General features: G+C 40.8%; 3 protein-coding genes across 8 annotated transcripts in view; 1 reads left to right on the forward strand and 2 right to left on the reverse strand.

The window, feature by feature from the left end:
- Positions 1-10,347, reverse strand: part of STARD9 (StAR related lipid transfer domain containing 9) — a 112,133-nt gene extending 101,786 nt beyond the window's left edge. For 3 of the 4 annotated variants that reach the window (XM_075754381.1, XM_075754380.1, XM_075754384.1), the window contains exon 1: positions 10,211-10,342. In XM_075754381.1, coding sequence (XP_075610496.1) covers positions 10,211-10,257 — 47 coding nt within the window. In that variant the 5' untranslated portion in view covers positions 10,258-10,342. Of the gene's footprint in view, positions 1-10,210 lie in introns of all 4 variants that reach the window. The other variant, XM_075754383.1, reaches the window with a different exon arrangement.
- A 2,656-nt stretch (positions 10,348-13,003) lies between these two features.
- Positions 13,004-17,945, reverse strand: HAUS2 (HAUS augmin like complex subunit 2). The gene is made up of 6 exons (XM_075754392.1): positions 17,624-17,945; positions 16,895-16,987; positions 15,452-15,521; positions 14,479-14,611; positions 13,698-13,806; positions 13,004-13,573 (listed from the first exon to the last, which is right to left on the reverse strand). The coding sequence occupies exons 1-6, from the start codon at positions 17,912-17,914 to the stop codon at positions 13,424-13,426; spliced, it is 846 nt and encodes a 281-aa protein (XP_075610507.1). The 5' UTR covers positions 17,915-17,945; the 3' UTR covers positions 13,004-13,423.
- Positions 17,946-17,950: 5 nt separating this feature from the next.
- Positions 17,951-22,852, forward strand: LRRC57 (leucine rich repeat containing 57). 3 transcript variants are annotated; one of them, XM_075754396.1, is made up of 7 exons: positions 17,951-17,969; positions 18,657-18,692; positions 18,814-18,992; positions 20,218-20,353; positions 21,392-21,660; positions 22,120-22,305; positions 22,641-22,852. In XM_075754396.1, the coding sequence occupies exons 3-7, from the start codon at positions 18,909-18,911 to the stop codon at positions 22,680-22,682; spliced, it is 717 nt and encodes a 238-aa protein (XP_075610511.1). In that variant the 5' UTR covers positions 17,951-17,969; positions 18,657-18,692; positions 18,814-18,908; the 3' UTR covers positions 22,683-22,852. The 3 variants fall into 3 exon arrangements, with proteins under 3 accessions (XP_075610511.1, XP_075610509.1, XP_075610510.1); XM_075754394.1 differs by having other exon boundaries at positions 17,960-18,074; XM_075754395.1 differs by lacking the exons at positions 17,951-17,969; positions 18,657-18,692 and adding an exon at positions 17,976-18,074.
- The last annotated feature ends 386 nt before the right edge of the window (positions 22,853-23,238 follow it).

A 23,238-nucleotide genomic window follows, 5' to 3' on the forward strand; every position in this document is an offset into this window, starting at 1 on the left:
CTCAACTTATACTGAGAGGACCTCAAAAGCAGTACGGCAACAGTATCAATCCCTCCCCTCTTGCAGAGATTTTTGCTGAGCTGGGCAATGACGTCAGTTCTGGTTTTTGGAATAATTCACTTAAATCTTTTTTCTAGACTTTTCTATAAAAAAGTCGCCTTCTGTGGCCTACTGTGATGGACATTTTCACACTCTGCTTGCAAACACAACCAAAAGCACACCTGTAGCAAGATCGGCAGGATGCATGCAGCAGTCACCGCTGCTGTCTCCTGGACTCTGTCACTTCCCAGGATGTTACCCATAGCCATGATAAGTATGGTACAACATTTACAAACTACCTCCACTTGTACCTGGGACACTTTGTGCCATCTAATGGCACCCCTATGCAATCACCATGCCAGCAGCTGCAATATAATCCTGAGGCGAATCTAACCTGAGCTTTTTCTTGGTCATAAAGTCTAAAGGGTTTATGGGGAAAAGTTCAGGGAGTATTCAGATTTATCTTTTCCTTCCCACTAACAGTATATCATAAAGTGTCTCTGCCTCCTGTTGATCGGTGGCCTTGGCAGAGGTATTTTTGAGAAGCTGCCATCTCTGCACCTCCTGAGTGACTGACCTTGGCCACAAAGAAATAAACAACTCTTGGTGCAACTAGTCTGAAGACTAGTTATGCTAGTCTTCAGAGACCACTGCACCAGACAAAATGGGCTGAGGACACATCTGTCGAGACCAAGTGTGCAATGAGAACTGCACTAAGATTCCATGCTGGTCCATCAGAAATTGCAGAGAAGAACGTCAAAGCCTTCAGCCATTAGAGCTTCTGCACTCTACTGACAAGTTAAGGTACCTGCAACCACAACTTTCCCAAACACATGTCCCTCCATGACACCAGCATAACCTGTATCCTTATTCCAACTGCTGTAAGCTGTGAAAGTCAAGCTGTTTTAACAGTATGAACATCCTCATTTTGGATAATAAAGATTTTTTTTTAAAGTATAAATCATCAATAAAATTTACCTAAAGTTTGTTTTTAATTTTTTTTCACTATTTAGTACTAGCCAATACTATTTTGGATATTTGTCTTTAAGTCATAATCGTTTTACTGTCTCTTGCAAAAAAGGAGTGCACACCCAGTCAGCAATCCTCCTACCTAAATTCAGAACAGATGTTTATAAATAATTTAAAAATCCATATTGAAGCCAAGTACACAGAGTTCACCAAGACAGCACGCTGCTCTACTAGACATGCTGCTTAAGTTATCTTTCAAGGCTACTCCTAGCTGCATAGAGCTTTCATTGGCTCTGATAATGACTAACAATCTGATAGTCAAAAATCACCATTCCTAGTGATCACCATCATCCTTGTGTGGTTTCCCCCTATTCTTCTTTGCAAATAGTATATAGCAACAAAAATAGGAATATTTAGTGCAGAGATAAAGATGAGGCATTGTCAGTGCCCTTTTCAGATACAGGCCTGCTCAAATAGTTCTTAATCTTACCAGACTTTTGAGAGATATATATATATATATTCATGAGCTAGGAAAGGAAGCACAGGATGGCCTCCTCCAGTCACAGTAAGCTCTGCAATCCCGTCCATGGGAATGGCACAGTATAAGAAGAGTGTTCCTGTCTGCACTGTCTCTGAAGTCTTATGCTGCTAGAACAAGAGCGTCAGGCATCTTCCTTGAGCAATCCAAGTCAGAAATACTCATGATGATCCATCAGTGCTTTGAACAGCTGTGGAATAATGATGCTTTCTCTTTCATACAGAGGCATTGGAGGGAGGAGGAAAGAGTGGAGAGGAAAATGTCTTTTCATCTGTCATTCCACCAGCATTTAAGGAAGCATCAAATAAGGAGGATTTAAAGCTACAGTCCAGTCAGTCCAGTTTCGTCCACCCTTGATTCCCAACTGTTTACTGAGTAATGAGATAGTATAATTCATAGACTTTTGCATCAAAGAAATTCTGTGCAAATGGCATGATTTCCATGCAAACCAGAATTTGGATACAGTGGTCAGTTTTTAATCCACCAGGACGGAACTTCAATCTGTGATCATAGTTAAATAAATGACTGTGACACTGAATGCTGCTATGCACTGTCTCATCTCTCTTGCTCAGGTACCTCTTTCATTGTATCAAAAGCAGCTACTACAGCAAACCCTTAAATTCTAAAAACAGATTAGCAAAACTCTATTAATCCATGCTACAGATAGAAAGATGGCAGGAAAATTTTAGAAGTGCACTGCTTTTTAAAGGTCACATAAAGGATTGGACTAAAGAAAAGGAAACTGGAGAAATCCTGCCTAAAACTCACATAAATTCTCGGTGCACAGTGGTGGTGTCTCACCATGTACTACACAAAGGTTCCACGAGACTAGCACCCAACCTCTGCACCATTCCCCAAGGGAGATATGCAGCGATCTCTATGCATGCAGTCATGTCATCTAACACTACTACTACTTCTCTCAGAGAAAGCATGTGATCTTAGAGAACGAAACTGCCCAGCACAGCCATGGCTCTGGCCAGGTCATTTAATGATGTTTTGCCCCATTTTTCTTTGCTCATACAGGGGAAAAAAAAAAAAAAAAATATCCCTGTAACATTCTGACACACAAAGTATTCTTGGGACTTGGGAAGAAAAGTGTTCTATGAAAATGCAAAGTATTAGTTAGAAGGCTTACAAAAACTGCTTTTTCTGTTGTTGTTTTAAGACATTGTTGAAGCTTTTTTGCACAGACAAGGGAAGTGAAAAAAGAGGAGACAGCCTTTTATTCTGGGAAGTAAACCACCAGTAGCTAATGCCTTGTGCTCCTGGCCTAAATGAGTACAGGCACAGTATTGTCACATAAAATCAGCAGAAACATCACCATCTGTGGAAGGGACAGTGGGGGCCCATTAGGACATGCAGAGTCCTGCCCTTTTAAAGAGCTGGAAAGCCTGCCCTTTACCAAAGTTACAAAATCTGCTTCATGCAACTGCAAGAAGAATACATGTGGGAAAGGTTGCTGATGCAGCATCCTTACAAAAACACAGATGTGACAACTGAAAACCACCTGCTAATGCCAAGTGCAGATACTAAGAAAAAAGAGCAACCACCTCAATGACAGTTTATATGAAACTTTAAATAACTGATTTGAGAGAGAGAGAGGAAAAGATGTCAAGATAACCTTAACAATAGGCCAGGTTACAAAACAGGATACACTAACATTAAAATACATTTGTTTGGGAGAGAGATCTCCTCTCTATAAACACAAAATCAGAGCCTCAACTTTTCGTTTAAAAATCTCAGCTCTTCTGTGGAAAAAAGCTTGTAATCATTAGCAATGCATAACCAATGCAGATTTTCAGACAGCAGCTCTTGGAGGCCTGAGACAGCTCTTTCCCACCATAAGGTACCAACCTCAAAACCCACAGCTTTTGGGACAGAGGTCAACTACCACCACCTGAAGAAAGGTGCTGTTGAGTAACAGAGGGACACAGAGGAACAACACTCACTCAGTTATCACAGTAGATAAAAGTAGATAAAAGCCTGCCATCTGTCTAGGTGCAAGAGAACAACAGCACTAAGGTAGCAAGAAACATATATACTAGAATATATGATCAAGGCAGCTAAAGAAACAAGGTCGGGTAGAAGAAAGACACGTCGCTATACTGTGTTTGATAGCCTGCCTTAGTCTAAACCTTGGAATAGCATGAGAAATATCTAACAGTTCTAAGCAAGCTAAAAGGCGTTTTCCACTCTTGCCTGTTACCTGTTTTTTCCTATATTTATACCTCTTCTTTGCACAGATACATTCTGGTCCCTTTGAAATGAAACACAATTTTGTCATTTTATTCAAAGAATTTTGTCTTGTATTTGAAAATTACATCCATGTAGAACATATGATGAATACCTGTAAAAGAAAATTATATTGCATCCATTTTCCAGATATTTTTTGACTGCAATATCTTTCTTGTGCTAATTTTTAAGGAAGTTATTTCCATTTACATCCAGTAAAGCAGTTAATAGCAATTATGGCAATATTCTATTAACAAAGAGCTAATTTATCCAACACACACTTAGGTCAGAGCAAAGTTTAAGTGAGCTCAAGAAAAGTACCAAAAAGAAAGAAGTCCTCCCATCTACCTTTACAAATGTAAAAGAAAACAAATGTTCTCTCCTTGCAAACACTGTTTTTTTCAAGAAAGATAAGTACACTTTTAAAACCCTATCCAAAAAGCACAGAAGAGCTAACTTAAGCAGAAGTTGAAGATGTAAAAAAATCCAACTGTGTGAATACTAATGATGCCAATATCTTGTGTCTTTACACACTTGCATCAAATACATTTGAAGTAGTGTATCACAACAACAGTTTGAATAAAGTAGGGTCATTGCTTCTTTAAAAAAAAAAAAAGGGAAAGCTTTTGAAATGTTAATGTAAACATCTGTGGCTATCTTTCCTCAGAATACATTCCTCTTACCACTGGCATTATGAAGTTTTAATACAGAGATACAACAACTTGAATAGGATTGGTTCAAAAGGTGCTTTAAAAGAGCAGCACTGAGCAACTAGTGAAAAATAAGCATTTAAAAGGAATAGACTTGAATAAGTAAAACAATCACATTTGCTTTGGTGGGGGTAAGAGGGAGAACAACAATAAGCTCCAATCTGCTGCTGCTTTAATTTTATTTTGATACAGCATTTAACATCTGTTATGCATAAGGTTCAAGGAATGTTTTCTACAAAAGTTGCTACAAGTTATCACTCTTGTCAGCAGTAAGCAATATTGCTCTAAATTCTTGGGGTTATACACAAGTGTGTAAATTAGCTAATAGCACAGTCTATAAAACAGCAAAAAGTCTTGCTTACATAATAATCCTTCCTTTTAATTACCACCATGTGATTAGAAAGAGCAAAGGAGATGGACCACAGCACAGAGACTAGTTAATGAAGCTGACTCTGCAGCAGATTAATAAAGGCATACCCAGCGCAAACAACAGTAATTTACTTTGCATCATTTCCAGAAAAATGTTTAAAGTAATTTTATTTTTCCATATAACTTTCCTTTCGAACAGAAATGAATTTTATGTCTTTACATCACAATGCACCGATCAGCTGAGCTCCTCTGTCACCTATTCACTGCACCTACACTCACCGTACCGCTCAGGTTAGCCTGGCACACCCAGCACCGTCCTGGAAATTGTAAGAAACTTTTCCTACTATGCGAGACAATTCCCTCCCAGCCTTGGGCTTGCCCGCACCCGCCAACTGTGTTCTTAGGAGCTCAAACTTAACTCCTATCCCCCATCTCACCCTCAAGCCTCATTACCTGCTGCATCCCAGGAAGGTGCGTAGAGGACTATGCCGTGTAAAGCAGCAGTAAGGAGGAAAACTGCTGCTGCAGCTCAGACTCTGATAGTAAACACACACACAGCTGGAAGTGCAGTTCAGCTTCACCTCTTGGGACTACCCTGACATTTCTTTGATGCTCTCATTTGCCAGTGTGTGGAGGACAAGCTCAGGAACTCCGGAGGGGACTGGGAAATAAACAGCTGGCCGGGAGGCTTCAAGTTACAGCTTGGAAACAATGCAAAGCAGAGAAAGGCAAAGGGCAGCTCTGAGGTTAATTAATCTGTTCAGCAACTCTTTCAGGTGACATGGCTATGAGGTTCACAGAGGATGGGAGAGTTCATTTGTGAGTTATTAAAGACACCAGGAAAGACCCTTTCAAATAAGAGCTCCTTGCCCGTCTCTCCTTTTCCAGGCCAGAGAGGCAGCTGAAAAGTGGAGATATTTTCAACATCAGAATATGTCTTCTGTTTTGCTGGGTCCTGCACCAGTAGATCCCAAACTTCAGGGCCCAGTAAAGTACTTTAACTCTCAAAAAGTGTCACAGGGCATCTTGCATGCCCTAGCATCGAGTTTTTAATTTACACCACTATAATTTTACAATTCAATTAAACAAACCTGCTGTGAATGACTTTACCCAGCTCTTAATGCACAATCCGTGAAGGAACACAATGTCTTCCACTGGGGCATGCTAAAAAGAGAATCCTATAGTAATGCACAAGGCTTTTCATTGTGGTATAGAGCACTGTTTTCTAAAACCCTTCCTTCCCATCTGTAAGACTACTTAGATAGCAGTTCTCAAGCTACACTGAGATAAGGAAATACAAGTGTGCACAAGTGAACTGAGAGCAGCTGGATGCAGAGCAGAAGATGCAGAGGAAGTGGATCATGGAGGAAAAGGCATGAGGCAGCTGTGCTCAATCGTGGTCCCAACTATACTGTCCTGGACACATGGACCCCTCCCCTCCCAGGGGGCCTCCCATGCACAAACACAGCCCTCCCTTCCTCCTCTCATATAACACAGGGCTGAGGTCCACCGTAAGAACAATCGGTAGCCACAGCCAGGTACTGGAATTGGGATGGGATACCACAGGGACAAACACTTTTGAAACTAGCAGCACATAAAAACTAGCACTGGTTTCTGCTGGCCTACATAAATAGTCAAAGAGCACATCTAACGCTGCAGGTGTTACTGTAGCGTACAAATACCCAACACAGCTTTAAGCGAGCTACCCAGGCACAAGAGCCCTAGACACAGTACTGAAATACTTGGAGGGTAATGTACCCTCTTTCTCAGCCAGTCACACCATTTCCAGGCCTGAAGGGTCAGATCAGATATCACGGCACCACACTGCAGATCGTGGTGTTGGCATACTCCACAGCAGAAATCAAGAACAAAACAAAACAAAAAAAGAAACAACATTCCTAGTTCACATAGTTACGTGCTAGCATTGAAAGTGTTTCCATCAACAGCTTCTGACTGACAGCCAAAAATAACATTACACTTTCCTTACAAAAGTTTAAAATCTAATAGACCAAGCATTAAGATGTCCAGAAATAAACCATAAAGGGATTTCATCAGTTCCCAGCTCCTACTTAATACCTGATTATTACCTATTGCTATAGTCAATTTATAGCACCTGTTCAAGCTTCCATATTTCATTCTGAGGGGAAAATGTATTTACACAGAACAAGTATCCATGTAACCACAAAGTAACAAATATTTTTTAGTATATAGAATAGTAAATGTATAATAAAGACTTCTTTTAAAGCCATGTCACTCCAGGGAACACATTTGAGGGAGTTTACTCCCAGGACAACATTCTGGTGATTAAAAAAAGAAATCGTGTAGTCTGTTACAGAATGACTGATGGCATTATGACGAACGTTGGCTACACGCTATTTAAAGTTTAGGCAAAGGAAAAACTTCTGCATTCTGTATAACTGTACTCACTTTATTACTATCGGGGATTATTTGCGCATAGGAGCTCTCTGTCAAAGAATGCATTGGGATGGGCGCCATACGGGCGCAGAACAGAAAGACCACTCTTTGCTTTATGCTAAATAACAAGTACCAGATGCGATTAATATGGTTTATAAAAAATGGAAACTTTAAACAGAAAGCAGGATTTTATGAATTCCCATATTAACATCTTTTAACATCTAAATATTCTATAAATTTTAAGGTGCAAAAACATCGTTCATCTGCCATTGTAAATTAAATAAAAAGAAACAATAAGAAAGTAAAGTTTATACAATAGTCTAGAAAAACCAACTACCCCTCTAGTTCTGGCCTTTGCCCACAGCTTTTTCATTTTTGGGACTCTTAAAAAACAACGTTTAGTATTTTGGGCTGAAACTGCAATTGCACGCGTTATAGTACTTCAATCCAGTTGAACTGAAATTTTTATGCAGGAAGTTTTTCTTTTTAAAGCACCTAAGAGATTCTAGGAGCTCTGGCAACATGGGTACCTGTTAGGAGCAATCATGACGTGTGTGTATAGGGAGGACGAGAGGCTTATGTGACCACAATATAGAAGTGGTATAAGAAGCTGGAATAGATAGAGCAAGCCCTTATCCCCACTGAGAGCTTTAGTCCCTTCAATCTCTATCAAGGTTACTTTAAGCTTTCATATATTTGGTATTTTTCTTGAAGTCATTACATTTGGACAATTTTGGTCAAGGCTAGAAAGCAAGTTCTTATGTCAGAGCCTTCACAGAGAACATCCAATCACTTCCCCTTCCCTTTTATAAAATAAAAAAATCCATCTTGGAACGTTTCTGCTGGCCTCTGCTGCGGCAACGCAGTACAAGGAATAAATGGCCTATTGCCTTTGGGGTCAAACACCACAAGATTGGTCTCTGCCTCCCCAACCCATCGGTTACACTGCCACAGGTTGAGTAGATGGAATTATTTAACATTCTCATACTACCTCCTGGTTTCCACTCTCACCTTTGTAGAAACATTTCTGTTTTGGTGCCAGATTAGCTTCTCCTACATGCACGAGGCTGTCCACCTTTCTGATCCCACCCTGCTCTCCAAGATACACTCCTGACCAAACAGCTGGCCCACGCTGACTGCGTTGAAGGTTTTCCTGTTTACCATACCTTGTCTGACAGAGTTACAGGTGCCATGTAATGCTATAATGATCTATGCACTGCTTAATGCTACCCATTGGGGAAGAAACATTAAGACAGATGTGGTGCAAAGTTCCTCACCGTGAAGGATCTGGTGAGAGGGAAGATTACACCCCTGTCAATTCAGTTTTTGGCCTCTCTTCTCCAACTGCTAAGAAACACTTGTTTTAACTCATGTCTACAGGAGACCCTACTAAGTCCACTACGTAATTGCAAATAGGCAGCTAAATGCTATTGTGGAAGAAACAAATACATCATTGACAGCACAATGAAACACATTGCCAAGTTAGACTTTTAAATACTTTCAATATCTCCACTAAACTCTGCAAGAATGAACCGAAAGGGTCCTATTGTCTGGATACCTTAATATCATTACCAAATTGTCATTTAATGTTAATACTTAGCAATTGTATACTGTTTTTTATTTCTAGAGAGCATAATGACAATTTATTTTATCAGTAAATACTAAGAATGACTAACAATATAGAAGAAAATAAAAATCAAATAATACCTCCATCACTAAAGCAACACTAAGCAATGAAAGGCTAAACTTAGCTTACTTCTGTGCTGCAACTCTTCTTACAATAGGCCAGTATCTATTAAAACCTGTTTCATTCACAGCTGTGCAATAAATCAGAACAACATTACCCAATCAGAGTTTTAATGACATTATGGACAAAATACGTTTTAAATCAGTTAGTTTTGAGTTACAGGTAAAATATACTGAAAACCTGTAAATTACTTTCCACCTTTCCCTTTTTATATTTAAGACTAGCAAGTTCATTTTTTTAAATTTTATTCAACACTCTCTGGTATCTTGTCTTGCAAAAAATCCATAGCCAAAGAAGAATTTAAGAGTGCAAAATATGCTACTGTATTGCCAGCCAAATGACTAGGCTAGTTTTCAGACTGGGCAACTCTTCAAGAATCATTTTCTCTACTACATGAAAGAGTTATTTATCACAGAAGCCAATGCAGTCAGAACACAACATGAGGGACTCGTGCTAAAAAGAAAGGCAGTATCAAACCAAAGCCTGGCCCTCGGAGCTCATACCACATTTCAAAGCATTTCTGCCTGAAGTGCTATAGCATTTCTCTAACAGGAGGAATAAATTACCAGCCACGGAAATTGTGGCTGTTTGCTTTTTCTCTTTCTTTTCCTCCCCGAATTTCTAAAGCCTGCAAGGCTTTAATGATGCGTTATATCCAAACACCACCAGAGCATTGTGCTACGGCATCTTCTTGTTTGTGGGAGCTGTCTTCAAGCCGTATCATTTAGCTTTTGGGATTTCTATTGGAGCCAAGCAAGCCGGGGAGGGAGCGGAGCGGAGCTGAGCGACAATGGGAATATCCGGCTCTGCCTCCCGCTGGAAAAAACAGCAACCACAAAAGGGGAAGAGAAGATTCCCTTACGCTGGGTGGCAACTGTCCTATTCTGGGGAGCTCAGGAAGAGGGAAGTCAGCCTAACAGCTCCAGCGGGAGACTTTTTCAAGGAAACTTTCCAAGCTAGGTAGTGACCCGGAGAGAGGAGTCCTGCCACGACTCGTACCTTACCGCTGAGCCCCCCAGCGCCCGCCGTCCCTCCCTCAGTGCCAGATAAGCCACCCCTCAGCGGCGATCCCGTCCCCGGTGACAGAACCAGCGCATCCCGCCGCCGCGCCACCCCTCCCAGCCGCCCCGTATCTGCCCCGCTGCCGCCGCGACCGGGACCTCCCCGTCCCCCCTCCGCGCCCCGCCGCACCTTTTGCTCAGAGGCCGGACTCGCACGGCCACCTTGACGTTAGCCATGGCTCGGCTCACGCCCAGCAGCCGCCACCACCCGCGCCCCGGCCCCTCATCACGCCCCCGGCGCGGCTCCCCAGCGCCCGGGGAGGAGCGGAGCCGCCCGCCCCGCCCCGCCGCTGAGGGGAGGAGAAGGCCGGGAGGGCCCGGCCCGGCCGAGGCAGCCCCCGCGAGGGCGGGAGGGAAACTCCCCGGGAGGAGAGGAGGGCTTCCGGGCAAACTCTCCCCAAAGCAGCCCCTCCAGCACCCACCCAAACCGTGGTTTTCCTCTTAAACCAGGTCCGCCCGGGAGAGCGGGACCTCCAGACCACGAGACGGTGGTTTCGTGCTTAAAATCGCTAGTGATAGCCCTGCTCCCCCGGCAGCACCACCCAGTTCTCATTTGCAGCAGCGTAATTCAGATTTCACTGAAGAGTTTAATGCCGACAGTCCTATTCGATGGGTGCTGCCGTGAAGATATTCACTAGGGACTACCCAAGAGAAACCAATTTGTTTCAGAAGTAAAAACCTGCCAGTCTAATCCTACGTACGTTTGACCACATTTCTTTTCCTAGTAAGGTGCAGGCAATCAGAAAACCAGCTCTGTTTAAAGTGTAAAGCACTCCACATTTAATTAATCTGACAGTAATTTAAGGAAGGTAAGTATCGCTTTCTTACTGGTGCTAAAGGAAAGCTCTCAAGCGTTTTAAATTCCTTTGAAAACCTCCAATCTTTATATTGGCTGTATTTACTGTGTAAAATAAAATTTTGAAGCTTCCAAAGAACTAGAATTGAAATCAATGCCAAACTGTTGCACCGATAAAGATTTTGCACTTAGAGTAATATAAAAACCACCAAAAGTTTAAAAAAAATTACTTTTAGAATATTGTCCCTGCCAGGAACCGACACGATTGTGAAGATGTGAGAGAAAGCAGCACTGGCTGAATGCATAAACAAGATGCCAAGCTCAACAATTCCTGTTTGGCTTTTGCCAATGTCATTACTCATTTTTAACTGGACTTTTTCTGGTTTTGCATTTCAAAATATGAGAAACTCTGAGCTACATCTGAATATCATATAGGAGTGTTTTAAGGTCCATTTAAACAACTTCTGTTTAAATTGCCTTGTACTATTCATTTGTACTTTAAGTACAGTTCTCTTCATGAGACAATTTGCCTTAAGCTCCAGAAACATTAAATCTAAATGAAAAAGATACCACAATACAAAAACCTACCAGAGTGAAGTATGGTACGGATCCTTTGGGCCCACCGCAGAGATGCTAAAATGAACACCTACAAGCTGTGAATCACCATTTACTTGAATAGATTTATCCCTTTAGTCATACTAAAGAATGAATTGGTATGTCAATGGCAAATGGTATTAGTTAAACGCTACTATCTCCACAGTCAGCTCTCCAATAATGGATACAGTAAAAGAAGAAAATATGCTTGACTCTCTGACAAAAACACCTATTTGTCTTTATTTCAAGGAATTATAATGAACAAACTAACTAGGAATGTTTTCATCCTATTTCTGGAAGCATTAAATTACAACAGCTTTAATTTGCCTGACCTAAACCATCACTGTAAGACAACGAGAGAGGTTAAGCCTGTGATAGATGCACAGCATGATGATCCCAGAAGTCCGGATTCTGTTTCTTCCCATTTCACAGACTGTGCAAAGCATTTTCAGTAAAAATGTCAGCTCCTCCTCTGCAATTGTGTGGAAGACTTCATTTCCACAGCTGTAATGAGAGTGATGTGGGACTTTGGACTCAAATCCCACCATGACATACAGCAAGTGTTCACACAAAGATCCCATTCAAGCTTCTGGGACTCAAATGCCAGTTTATATTCTCAGCTCCTATCTACTGAGATTCTGCTTGACTTAATCCAAATTGTTTCTATCTTCTTAACTTTTCTCAACAGCAGCAGAGAGGAACATCAGCTATGCTTACATAGTATACCGGAGAATTGTTAAGCTATGTTCCTTGACATCACACACAGCAGAATGGCGTAGTCTACAAAGATTAAAATGGGATTCCTAGAAAATTTCAAATATGGAGTAGACCAAATACAAGTAGGCATGCTCAACAAAGAACCAAAGATTTCTTCCTTAATTCTACTTTTTTATGCAATAGTCAAACTGCAGTGAAATTTGTGTTACTGAGCCACCTAGTGGTTGCTTTCAAAAAACAAAGGGTTCATTTTCAGAAATAGAAATCAACAGGTTGGATGTATGAAGAATTCAGATGACAAACGATACAACAGTAGACAGGAATACATCTGCACCACTTCCAGTTTACTCTGTATCCTGAATACAAAACTAGACATCCTCCAAAGACAACCAACTGTTCTGGTTTATAGATGTCCTGCCAGTAACATTTTACCAAGTCTTTCATGACGTAAAAGTCTATGGTTGCAAACTGGAACAATCAATGCCTTTGCTAAATTGTCAGTCATACTCATGGAACAAGAGTTTTATTCCAAAGGGGCACTGAAGATAGGGAAAGCAACAGAAAAGGAGAGACTGAAGAATATATTTATCACTATCATAGAAATGTGGTTTGCAAATCAGTAGGCCTGCCATGTATCACCAAGTTCATTCCCTGCTTTCCCACACAACACATCATAGCCATAATAAACTGTAATTTAAAACTAGTTTAATTTCTTGGTTGGAACTTCTATGGAAGCATAAGCTGGGACCTAAGACTTTACACTGTTCTTTTAATTATAGGATTTTATAACAAAATAAAAACAAGGAAACTGAGCTCTTGAAATCTAGTGCTTTTATTTAAGTTTTAGTGACATACAAAATACAGTGTATTATCAAGATGCTTATAAAAATTAATACAGATGCTATAGCAAATGTATAAGAAATATCAAAACAAATTTGCATTGACAATACAGCTCCAAGGGAATCCTGTCCAACTATTTCAAAAAGGAACTCCTTAGAAGTCTTCTCAGTAGTCTGTTTTCCTATGATCTACTGCTCATTGTCCTTGTTGTTTTGGTTTTTTGCTGTGGGGTGGTTTTTTTTTTTTTTAATAGTTGGAGAACTGTTACATAAGAACAGAAATATAACTACCTACAAAGTCCCTGTTGGATTAAAGCACAACTATGTTGTGGTTTTCATCCGAGACAGTAAAAAGGTAGTTCTTCGAATAGCCATCCTATTTGAAGAAAAGTATTGGCTAGGCTAAAGATAAGCCAAAGTCCAATTCAGCAGTATTGCAGATGCTGTCAGAATACACTTCTTTTTGCAGTTCTCTCCAATCCAATATTTCATCTGTCAGCGCCTCCAACTCCATCACGAGCACCTCAGTTTTTGACAAAGCAATGTCCTGAAGCAGAAAAGAGTCAGATTTCATCTCTATACATCTTGACATAAAAATAACCTAAACAACCAAACAGCATTGAATTCTTAACACTGAAAGAGACAGAAGGCTCAGTTCTTTTGATACTCACCATATTCTTCATGGTGGTCGGTATCTGAGGGATGCTTCTTGCAGTCTGCAAATGGCTTTCAAGCTTCTCAATGAAAGTCACAGCCTCAGACAACAACTCTACTACATACCTGTAACCAAGAATGAACGCCCTACTCAAAAGCTGTGCAAAACAATGAGAATTTAACACTTCCCAGCTCTTTTTTCTTTCCTCTGTGGGTTTTCTTAGTCCTCTTCTCCACTTTTATGCAAGTTCCTGAACACCTAATTAATTTCTCTGTAATTACACTTCTTTTATGGCTCTCAGCAACAAGTAGGGCATAAATTCCAGAAGTCAATATGCACTTCTTCAGTAACTGGACTAGATTTTTAGACTATGAGAAGGAGGACTATATTTTTGAAACATGTACTGTGTCTATGAATCATTCACACACTTATTCTAAGCAAGTCACAGTGGAAGGAAGACACTGAATACTGAAGTAACAATTCTTACCCATGGAGAAGCATAATGAATCAAGTATTTAACACATCTGTTTAAAACAGTACATCACAAATTGTTGTATATTCTTCAGAAGACAAGACCAATACCCTAAGCAAATATTCATAAAAATAACATATCACTACCTTTCTATGAATTTAGCAATGAGTATACTACTAGCTTTTAGCTGAGGTTCTGCTACCTTTTTTCAATTTCTATTCTTCTCAATGGAAAAGTGAATGAAAGCATGCACTTTTTACTGCCTAGTAGTTCAAATTAATTTGTACTCATGCAAACAAAGAACAATTATCTTCTATATGCCTACTTGTGGAAAGTAGCCTCAATAGGCAGGCTCTCTTGACATCTGGGTGTTAGCAACCTCTTCCTAAGAGCCCTCTTCTCCTTCAGTACAGCTTCCAAGTGTCTGTTCATATCTTGCAAAATCTCGCATTTTTTGCCTATGAAATAAAGTTGCAAAGTTAAAACTATTACCCTGCTAAAACAAGACCAAAGTTTCTTCTGGAGAAAGACAGAAAGCAAAAGTTTGATCTACTGCACTGGACACCTTACAGTCAAGAAAGGTATCATTAATCAGAATGACTTTTGTTGGAGTGTATAGGACTTCCTATCAGCATGCACCTCAAAGTCATAATACCTACTTTTTAGAGATACAGTTTTGTTAATTGTTTTTACATTGTTTATAGTTTTAAGTAAACTGTCTTTGAGAAGAAACCAACTTCTTAAGCTATACCATAGCATTGAAGTATTACAATATACTTCATTAGCCTAACACAGTAGTAGCAAGCTAGAATATTTTTAAGCATCCATCAAATTGTAGTGGGAAAAGTGCAAAATAATAAAGAAATGAATACATATGCTCCCAAAACCCTAAAATGAAAGTCCAAGTAATTTTAGGGACACAGAGATACAGGAGAAATACATTGAGTTACTGGAAAAGCAGCAAAGTAGCGCACAGGCCAAGGGAAGCAAATCACATTACTGATGATCTTAGAACTCCTGATGCTCCACTAACACCACAGTCGCTCCCCCACCCCCCTTTTTTTTTTCTTTTTTTTTTTTTTTTTGAGAGTTAGTTACACACAGACCTTCTACTGAGACAGCTGAGGGTGTCAAATAGTATGGAAGGGCTAATAAAACACCTGCCACCTCTAAGAAGCTATCCAATGGAGATAACTGCAATAACTTTTCTAGAAGCGTCATGTACTCAGATGAAACATGAATCCACCGATAAAGTCATTTAAACCTCTTGTTTTTTATTAAGACACAACTGCACCTACCTAAGTAAAAAGGGTGAGCAATGTCTGCTGTCTCCTTCTCCAACTGTAGAATTTCAATTTTCAGTTTCTTCTATAACAATAACAACAACATCAAATGAAAATTCATTTTTAACATATTTATACAGATATTCTTCACTCTCTTGAGGTGGGGAAGGAAGTAGAAAGGGAGAAAGTGGGAGCATGGGGAAGAGTGCAAGCGTGAAAGAGCAAGCATTTGCAGGAGAGCACGTTACCATGTCCCCCTCCAGTGTTTCTACTACGAGGCAGGGCTTTTTTAGTCAATAGGAAAAGACTGTTTTAAAAAAATAACAAAACTACCAAACCTAAACAATTTGGTGATTTGTTGGGAATTCATACTGGAAAAGACAGATCCTACAATTCATTCCTAAACCACAGAAACCTGTATCTCCTACAAAGCAGTTTCCTAGTCTACATTCTACTAAAGAACCTCTCACAACCGTGTCTCCTCCTTCTGGCAGAGATTAGCTAGTGTTGTGTTGGGTTTTTTTAGCTGTGAGAAGCCCTCAGGTGAACCTCCTAGCTTTAATTCTTCCCAATGATAAACCAGCACAAGAACAGCAGATATCTTCCTCTGGCTGAGTTGTGGTTGCTTTGGCTAGACAAGAGAAGACTGACGAAAGTATAGAAGAGTATGACATATCAGTCTCTCAGGACATGGAGAACTGTTGCTTTGCTTTTCTTGATCACCAAGGAGAGGACAAAAATAAGCCTGCTTCACTGATACCATATTGAACATCTGTCAGAGAGACTACTTTGCATATGAAACCTTCAGGCAAAGGAGGTTAAGCAGCCACCTTACTGGGAGCCAGAAACTGTTTGTTTGTTCCTTCTGCTGGTCAATATAGGATGATGCCAGCTGTTGAACTCAATTCTCCAAAAGAGAAAATGATGAATTTGTCACACTGCTTTACAGTAAGGCTTTGCGGCTGCTGGAGCTCATATTGTGTAATTTAATAAACACAGTTTTGTACCAGTGAGCAAATGCTCAGAAAACATCCGCATAAAATACAAGCCAACTGCCAATTCAGACAATAGGAAGTGACTGAGGTTGTCTCTTGCTAACCAACAAAATGGTCTAGTTGCATACAAAGAAATACATTTTTGTGGATTTAAGTCAACTACACATTCTTATTTGTTCTTCATTTTCTTCAGAAAACTTCAGGTAACACTCCAGTGAAAGATGCAAGCTGTTGTGTCCTTCCAGTTATACTGAAAACATTTGTTTCATAATTTTGTTCTTTTCTTTATGACAAGTCAGTCCACTGTGGAAAAAGTGTCAACTGTTAAACAGCTAAACCGTTAAAAAAAAAACCCTAAACCATGAAACAATAGCACACTGCAGTCTGAAACCTCATCAGCTACCACATATTATCTCTAAGCAGTGAGGTGTTAAGCATACGCTGACAACAGTAAAGGTTATACCTCATTGATTTCAGCTTGAATGTTTGCCATTTTTTCCATCTCTGAGAATTTCACAAAGCACGGGTCTTTTCTACAGGTTAAATCCAATGTCTCCTGTGAAAGGAAAACAACGGGAAAAAATGCAGTCAGCAGCAAGAATGTATCAGGCAGATTCTCAGGATTAGCTTTTAAGTCTAAAGTTACTGTCAATCTCTTGCACTGTGCAATGCAGTAAATTTCAGCTGAATAACTCATAAAATACATGCATTATTTGGGGAAAACAAACATGAGTGAAAATCAAATTTCATAAAAGGCAGTAGGAGAGCACTCCCAATGATACTGGCTTGCACGCCGCTAGAACACACTAGAGAACATCAAGAAAACTGCATACCTACGCTCTAGACAAACACACACCAGAAGGTATGGTTATTCCTAGCAAGGAAAGCTGCCATCTGTCAAAACCGTAAGACATCCCACAATAAAAGGAAAAACTTCTCTGCCTTTCAAATTAACAAGCATTTACACAAACAGTAACGCGGTCCAGCGAAGACACAGAGCCCGCAAACAAGGCACTAAAGCCCAGGCTGAGCGTGAGGCACCGCACCTGCCGTCAGGACACAGGTACCTGAGGGACTGGCACAGAGCTGCCACACAGCACCCGAGCCGCGGCTTCTCCAAGCCTTTACCACAGGTAGTTCTTCCAACGCCACTATTTTCCCCGCGGCTCCCTCCAGCCCCCCGGGCCGTTACCTGGGTCACGACTCCCGCCGCCAGGCACCGCGCCAGCAGGGCGGCCGCCGCCGTGGGCTGCTCCCCCTCCCAGGAGCGTCGGGCGGCCGTAGCATCTCTCCATCCCTCAGCACCCTTCGCGCCTCGCCGCCAGATCGGCTTCAGCGTCCTGCGAGCGGGCGCTGTCGCCTTCCGAGGCCCGGGTCTGGCAGCCGCCGTCGCTGCGGAAGCGGGGCGGCGACGCTCCGCCATACTGGTTGTCCCAGAAGCCCGGGCAGACGGCAGCATCTGTGACCGGCGGGCTGCCGCCATGTTGGGTGTGATAGGAGAGGGGGAGGGTGACACGCATCCGGTTCCGGGGCAGCCGGTAAGTGCTTTTGAGGCGTCGGTTCTCGAAGGGCGGAGGCGGAGCGCGGGGCAGGGTGCGGGCGGTTTCGCTGCCGCGGAGCGTCGGTATGCGGTGCCTGTACAGGTGGGTTGAGTTAGGCCGGGCCTGCTGCCCCCGCCGGAGCTCCCTGCGGGGTCGGGGTGACGGCCGAGCGGCCCCAGTGGGACTGGAGCAGCTGGGGCGGGGTTGGGGCAGAGGGACCGAGGCCAGCAGCGGGTCATTGCTGGCTTCGCCCGGTGCTGACCCGCTTCTAGCCATCGCGGCAGGGAGCGCTCCTCATGGGCTCCTCGTCCCGGCTGTTTATGTGCTGTATTAGGCTTTATTCCCCGCCTCCCGGCTACAGACCTGGCGCTAGTCCTTCGGCCTGTAACCCGGCGCAGTTTGTCCCGGGGGATTAAACCCCGCTGGAGTTGCGGGGGATGGGTGTCGTGTGTCTGCATCCGCAGTCACAGCAAAGGAGTCAAGTCGCTCAATGAAACAAAGGTTCCCAAAAAAAGCAAATAGAACTGTAGTGTTGAAAGCAGGTCAATGCTGGTAGATGCCACTAAAATCGCAGCCAGTCTCCATGGAAAATCTCCCTATGCTACTGGGCCATGAAAGAGGCAAAATGTGGAAAGTATGCAATTTTCCCATTTAGTTTTAACTATATTTGTTGCATCATTTCAGTATTCAAACTGCTATAATGAAGGCACCTTAAGCTAGGTAAATCTTTTAAGTTCTAGGTGTTAGTTATGAGGGAGATGCAAACGGTTCAGTCTGTTGAAACGTGTGGGTGTTGAAGAAAGTACACATGAAATGACTTTTTACTTTTGCTTTATCACAGAGACTTTGGATTGCAGGTCTCTAGTGCAGCATAACTGAGAGAAACTGGCTGAGGCTATCACTCAAAGTCTGTACGCTTGACAGAGAACTGTTAGGATGGGAAACAGTGCATTAAAAGCCCACCTGGAGACAGCACAGAAAACTGGTGTGTTTCAGCTAACGGGAAAGGGACTTACAGAGGTAATGTAACTATAGTGCAAATGTGGCTGTTAGTGTGTGTGACTGGCACTTCTGGAGAGAAATTCCCACCTCGTTGTCATAATGCACTGCGTACATGTATTTCTCATAAATAGTGATGGATAATATTATTTCAAGATTTTTTTTTTTTTCTTTTTCTGCTGAGTGGATTTTTGCTTGCACTGTCTTCTGATTGAGGATTTATCTGTCAGAGCACTTGTATACTTATGAGCTTATGCTTTAGAGTGGATGTATGTTCAAGAAGTACTAGTTATGATGTTCCGCTTTTTAAAAAAGGGCTGTAAACTCGAGGGGACAAATGTAAATTTTATAACTGTGTTGTTATCTAGAAAGATACTCCACAATTTGTTGCATTTAGATACTTACACTGTATTGAATTGTAGTCAAATGAATAGTCTGTACAGTCTGTTCACTGGGCTGCAAGCATCTTGAAGTTTATTGTATTGGAAATTGTCTTGCTTTGACTCAACTGCAGAAAAACACAGAATGTCTTGAAACCGTAAGTCGAGTAACAATTCACAGGATAGCCAAAATAACTCTATTGCAGTAATTTTCCATGACTTTTCTGAAGTATCTTCTTCCACTCACTGTCCTACCTTATCTCTTCCGTTTTCCTCTGCCATACCAAAGGAGAATCCAAACCACCGGTCTGTTGACCAGGACTCACTGATGGCGATTGTCAGGTTTTTCTTCTTTTCTGCTCAGGGCCAAGTGCAGATTAAAGCGGTACAGGATGTAAATAAGAATAAGCAAAATGGTTTACATCATTATTTTAAAAGGAAAGTAAGAGGAAAAATTTCCCAATCCTACTCTGCTAAAATAGAGAGTTGTTAACTAGCTGTAGAATATTTTAAAATGACAGGCATGTTTAAGAGAAACACGCAAGAGGACTATACATCAATGAGCTCATGTGATGGTATACTTCCTTCTCCCTTTTTAATTCAAATTCTTTGGCTTAAAAACTACTCTTCCTAAATGTTAGACTGTCTACTTTATACCCCTTTTCCCTTCCTCAGATGAAAAAATATTTTTAAAAATACGTATTAAGCAATTTGCCAACTGTGGTGACTGGACATTGTGATACATATGACAGTATGTGATACATATGACAGCAATACAAATTTCAGTTAACATTTTAAGCTGTGAAACTTGAACATTCAAAGTTGTATCGACTATTTAAATGCTGTATCTTTTTTCTCCCCCATAGTTTCCTGAAGATCTGCAGAAGCTAACAAGCAACTTAAGGACAATAGACTTGTCGAACAACAAAATAGAGCTCTTACCACCACTCATTGGAAAATTTTCCTTTTTGAAGAGCCTTGTTCTAAACAATAACAAACTGAGTATGCCTGCTAATTAATATATCTGCAGATTTTTAAAATAATAACCTGACTTCTCTGATCAGAAACTAAATTTAACTCTCACAGGATGTAAATGGGGAGTTTAGGCACCTAAACTGAAATCTTTGGAATTAATGTACAGGGAAAAAAAAACCCAAAACAAACCTGTAAATTCTTCAAAAGTAGTTGCCAACTTAGTTATGTGTCATTGTAAAACTGATAATATAAGTACTTAAAACCACAAAATGTTTCTGTGCTGTGAGTTGTCTGATCTGAAGGTTTAACAGTGTCAGACGGCTTAGTACTTGCATAGAGAACAGGTAATGAAGATGATCTGTAGAAAACGTTGCTGGCCATTCAATGGTGGTTGTTGTTTCTGCTGGACAAATGTCCAACTTTCCAGGAAAAACTAGGATGAGGTGAAGAAACTAACTTTTTAATGTGTTAATTGTGTATTATCTACCTTTTTGAAAAATGAATGTAATTTACAAACCTCTGACTCTATAGTGGAACTGAGGGAGTGCTACAGGTTATACATGTGTGTGGGTAGAATGAGGGGTGAATGAACGCCAGCAGAGCTTACCTGGGGAGGCTTCTGTGCTGGTATGATATGATATTAATTATCTGAGAACTTACTTTTGAGTGAGTTGAGTAATACCTTTGTAGCAGACCTGAAGCTGTGAGTTGTGTGGTGTTTCAAATGTCATAGGATACATTAGCAAAGTGGTTAGTAAAGAGTATAACTGATAGTCTAAAATCCTCTGAGAGTAGTGTTTTCAGCCTGTGAAAAAGGCAAGGTCTGCCTTGTCTGCAGATTATTTTTAAGATATTTATGGAGGATAGTTAAAAAGCATGTGGTGTTAGTGAGCTTAAGTTTCTGTGCAGGGATCTGTGCCTTCATTGGAAAATGGGGAGGAATCCTGTGAGAAATTACTGCAATCTAGCACTGTTTTCCATGTAGAAGTTTATTTGAATTAAATGGGGATGAATCTTTATTACTTTTTGTTTAGGTCATCTCTTTCTTCTGTCATTTATTTCTAGCTGCTTTACCTGAGGAGCTGTGTAAACTGAAAAAACTGGAAACACTACACTTGAATGGCAATCACTTGAGGCAGCTACCAGCTGCATTTGGACAACTTTCAGCTCTCAAAACCCTGAACCTTTCTGGAAACCAGCTGCGGACTGTGCCTACACAACTCTCTGGTCTTCGCCACTTGGATGTGGTAGATCTTTCCAAAAACCAGATCCAGAATGTACCTGACACTGTGGGAGAATTGCAGGCTATTGAGCTCAATTTGAATCAGAATCAGGTCAGGTAACTGCGATATTACAGACATGTAGATTGAGGACATAGTTTATCTTAGAACATCCACAGATAATAAGCTGAGACCATCAAAACTTTATAGCTAAAAGACATCTCTTGCACACAACAGAAATAGGGGATCATAACTAGAATTTGTGTACTGATACATCCAACTGCCTGCTCTGACTAACTAACAAATCCTGAGTTTAATCATACAAAAAATTGTTTGAACAGTTCTTGGGTAGGAATCTGATCAACAGATGTGTAGGTTGCCTGTCATCATGGAAGAAAAACAAGTTACATGGATTTTTTTTGACCATTGTTATTGTTGCTTAGACATTGTTAAGTAGTTACTGTTAATGTAGTTTATATTTACAACATAATTGTTTCATATTAGTCTGAAATGCCAATCAATTTAATAATGGATCACTAAAATGTTAATCTCATTTCTCTTTATTTCTACCAGATTTCGCAGATCTCAGTGCAGATCTCCCACTGTCCACGCCTCAAAGTCTTGCGTTTAGAAGAAAACTGTCTAGAACTCAGCATGCTTCCTCAAAGTATCCTCAGTGATTCCCAGATCTCACTGCTTGCAGTAGAAGGTAACCTCTTTGAAATCAAGAAACTCAGAGAACTGGAAGGTTATGACAAGGTTTGTCTGTCTCTTTTTTTTAATGAAGCTTCTGGTGAAGTCCTTACCCAGTATCTCCTCACAATACTAAGCTTTTATGCTGATGAATAAAAGCACAGTCTACTGGTATTGTCACTGGTACTGGATTTGTAACTAACCTCTGAAAAGAATTTCAAGAGTTCTTCAAATATTAACTTACTTATGGGATTCAGGATCAGTGTTCTTTCAGCATCTTTTGAAGAGTAGCTACTGACAGGAGTGTGTCTTCACTTTGATGGGACAAAAAAATAATGGGTGCTTCCTATTATGCAGCATTCTTACCTGTTTAATGTTAATTAGACTTTTTTCCTTTGTAGTACATGGAACGATTTACAGCTACAAAGAAGAAGTTTGCATGATCATTATTCTGACCCTGCATATTCCCACTAAGAAGAGTTAGTGACTGAAGCACCTGCTTCACTGACTTAAACCAAGACTGATGATGGAGATGATCTAAGTACTCTTCCTCTAGTAGTCTGATACAGTTGGTCTGTTAAGGCCACATTGAATAAACTTGAACTAGAAAACATGGGTATTGAACCAATGAACCTGCCCAGGGGCCAGTTTTGATTTTTGTGCCACTATAGCTTTTAACACAATACATGTTCTCCTTTGTCAGGGATTGTTCACAGAGAAAGGGAATGAGTGCTTCAAAATTGCCAGTTCCCTTTTGTCAGAAAGCTGGCTGTTGATTTGTAAGAAAGAGGATTATTTCTCTTGGAAACATTTTTCCCTGATAGCACACAAGTTCTACCACCAAAGCAGATCTGAAACGTTGTATGTCTTGCAGTAAGCACTATTCTACAGAGAAGAACTTTTACAGATGAAGTTTTAGTTTATATCCTGAGTAAGTTTATGAAGCACAAACACTTGTGGCTAAGTTATGTGTTTTATTAACTGCTTCCAGTAAACAAA

Source organism: Balearica regulorum, chromosome 5, assembly GCF_011004875.1.
Source record: "Balearica regulorum gibbericeps isolate bBalReg1 chromosome 5, bBalReg1.pri, whole genome shotgun sequence".
In the NCBI taxonomy this organism is placed as follows: Eukaryota; Metazoa; Chordata; class Aves; order Gruiformes; family Gruidae; genus Balearica; species Balearica regulorum.

What these genes read in the sequence shown, in the direction of transcription:
- HAUS2 (XM_075754392.1), bottom strand. Translation starts at nt 17,914, where the DNA reads ATGGCGGCAGCCCGCCGGTCACAGATGCTGCCGTCTGCCCGGGCTTCT. An exon ending in TTCAAGCTGAAATCAATGAG is followed by an intron (nt 15,522 to 16,894) that starts GTATAACCTTTA and finishes TTATTGTTATAG; the next exon opens with AAGAAACTGAAAATTGAAAT. An exon ending in TGCTCACCCTTTTTACTTAG is followed by an intron (nt 14,612 to 15,451) that starts GTAGGTGCAGTT and finishes TTTATTTCATAG; the next exon opens with GCAAAAAATGCGAGATTTTG.
- LRRC57 (XM_075754396.1), top strand. Translation starts at nt 18,909, where the DNA reads ATGGGAAACAGTGCATTAAAAGCCCACCTGGAGACAGCACAGAAAACT. An exon ending in TCTAAACAATAACAAACTGA is followed by an intron (nt 20,354 to 21,391) that starts GTATGCCTGCTA and finishes ATTTATTTCTAG; the next exon opens with CTGCTTTACCTGAGGAGCTG. An exon ending in AACTGGAAGGTTATGACAAG is followed by an intron (nt 22,306 to 22,640) that starts GTTTGTCTGTCT and finishes TTTCCTTTGTAG; the next exon opens with TACATGGAACGATTTACAGC.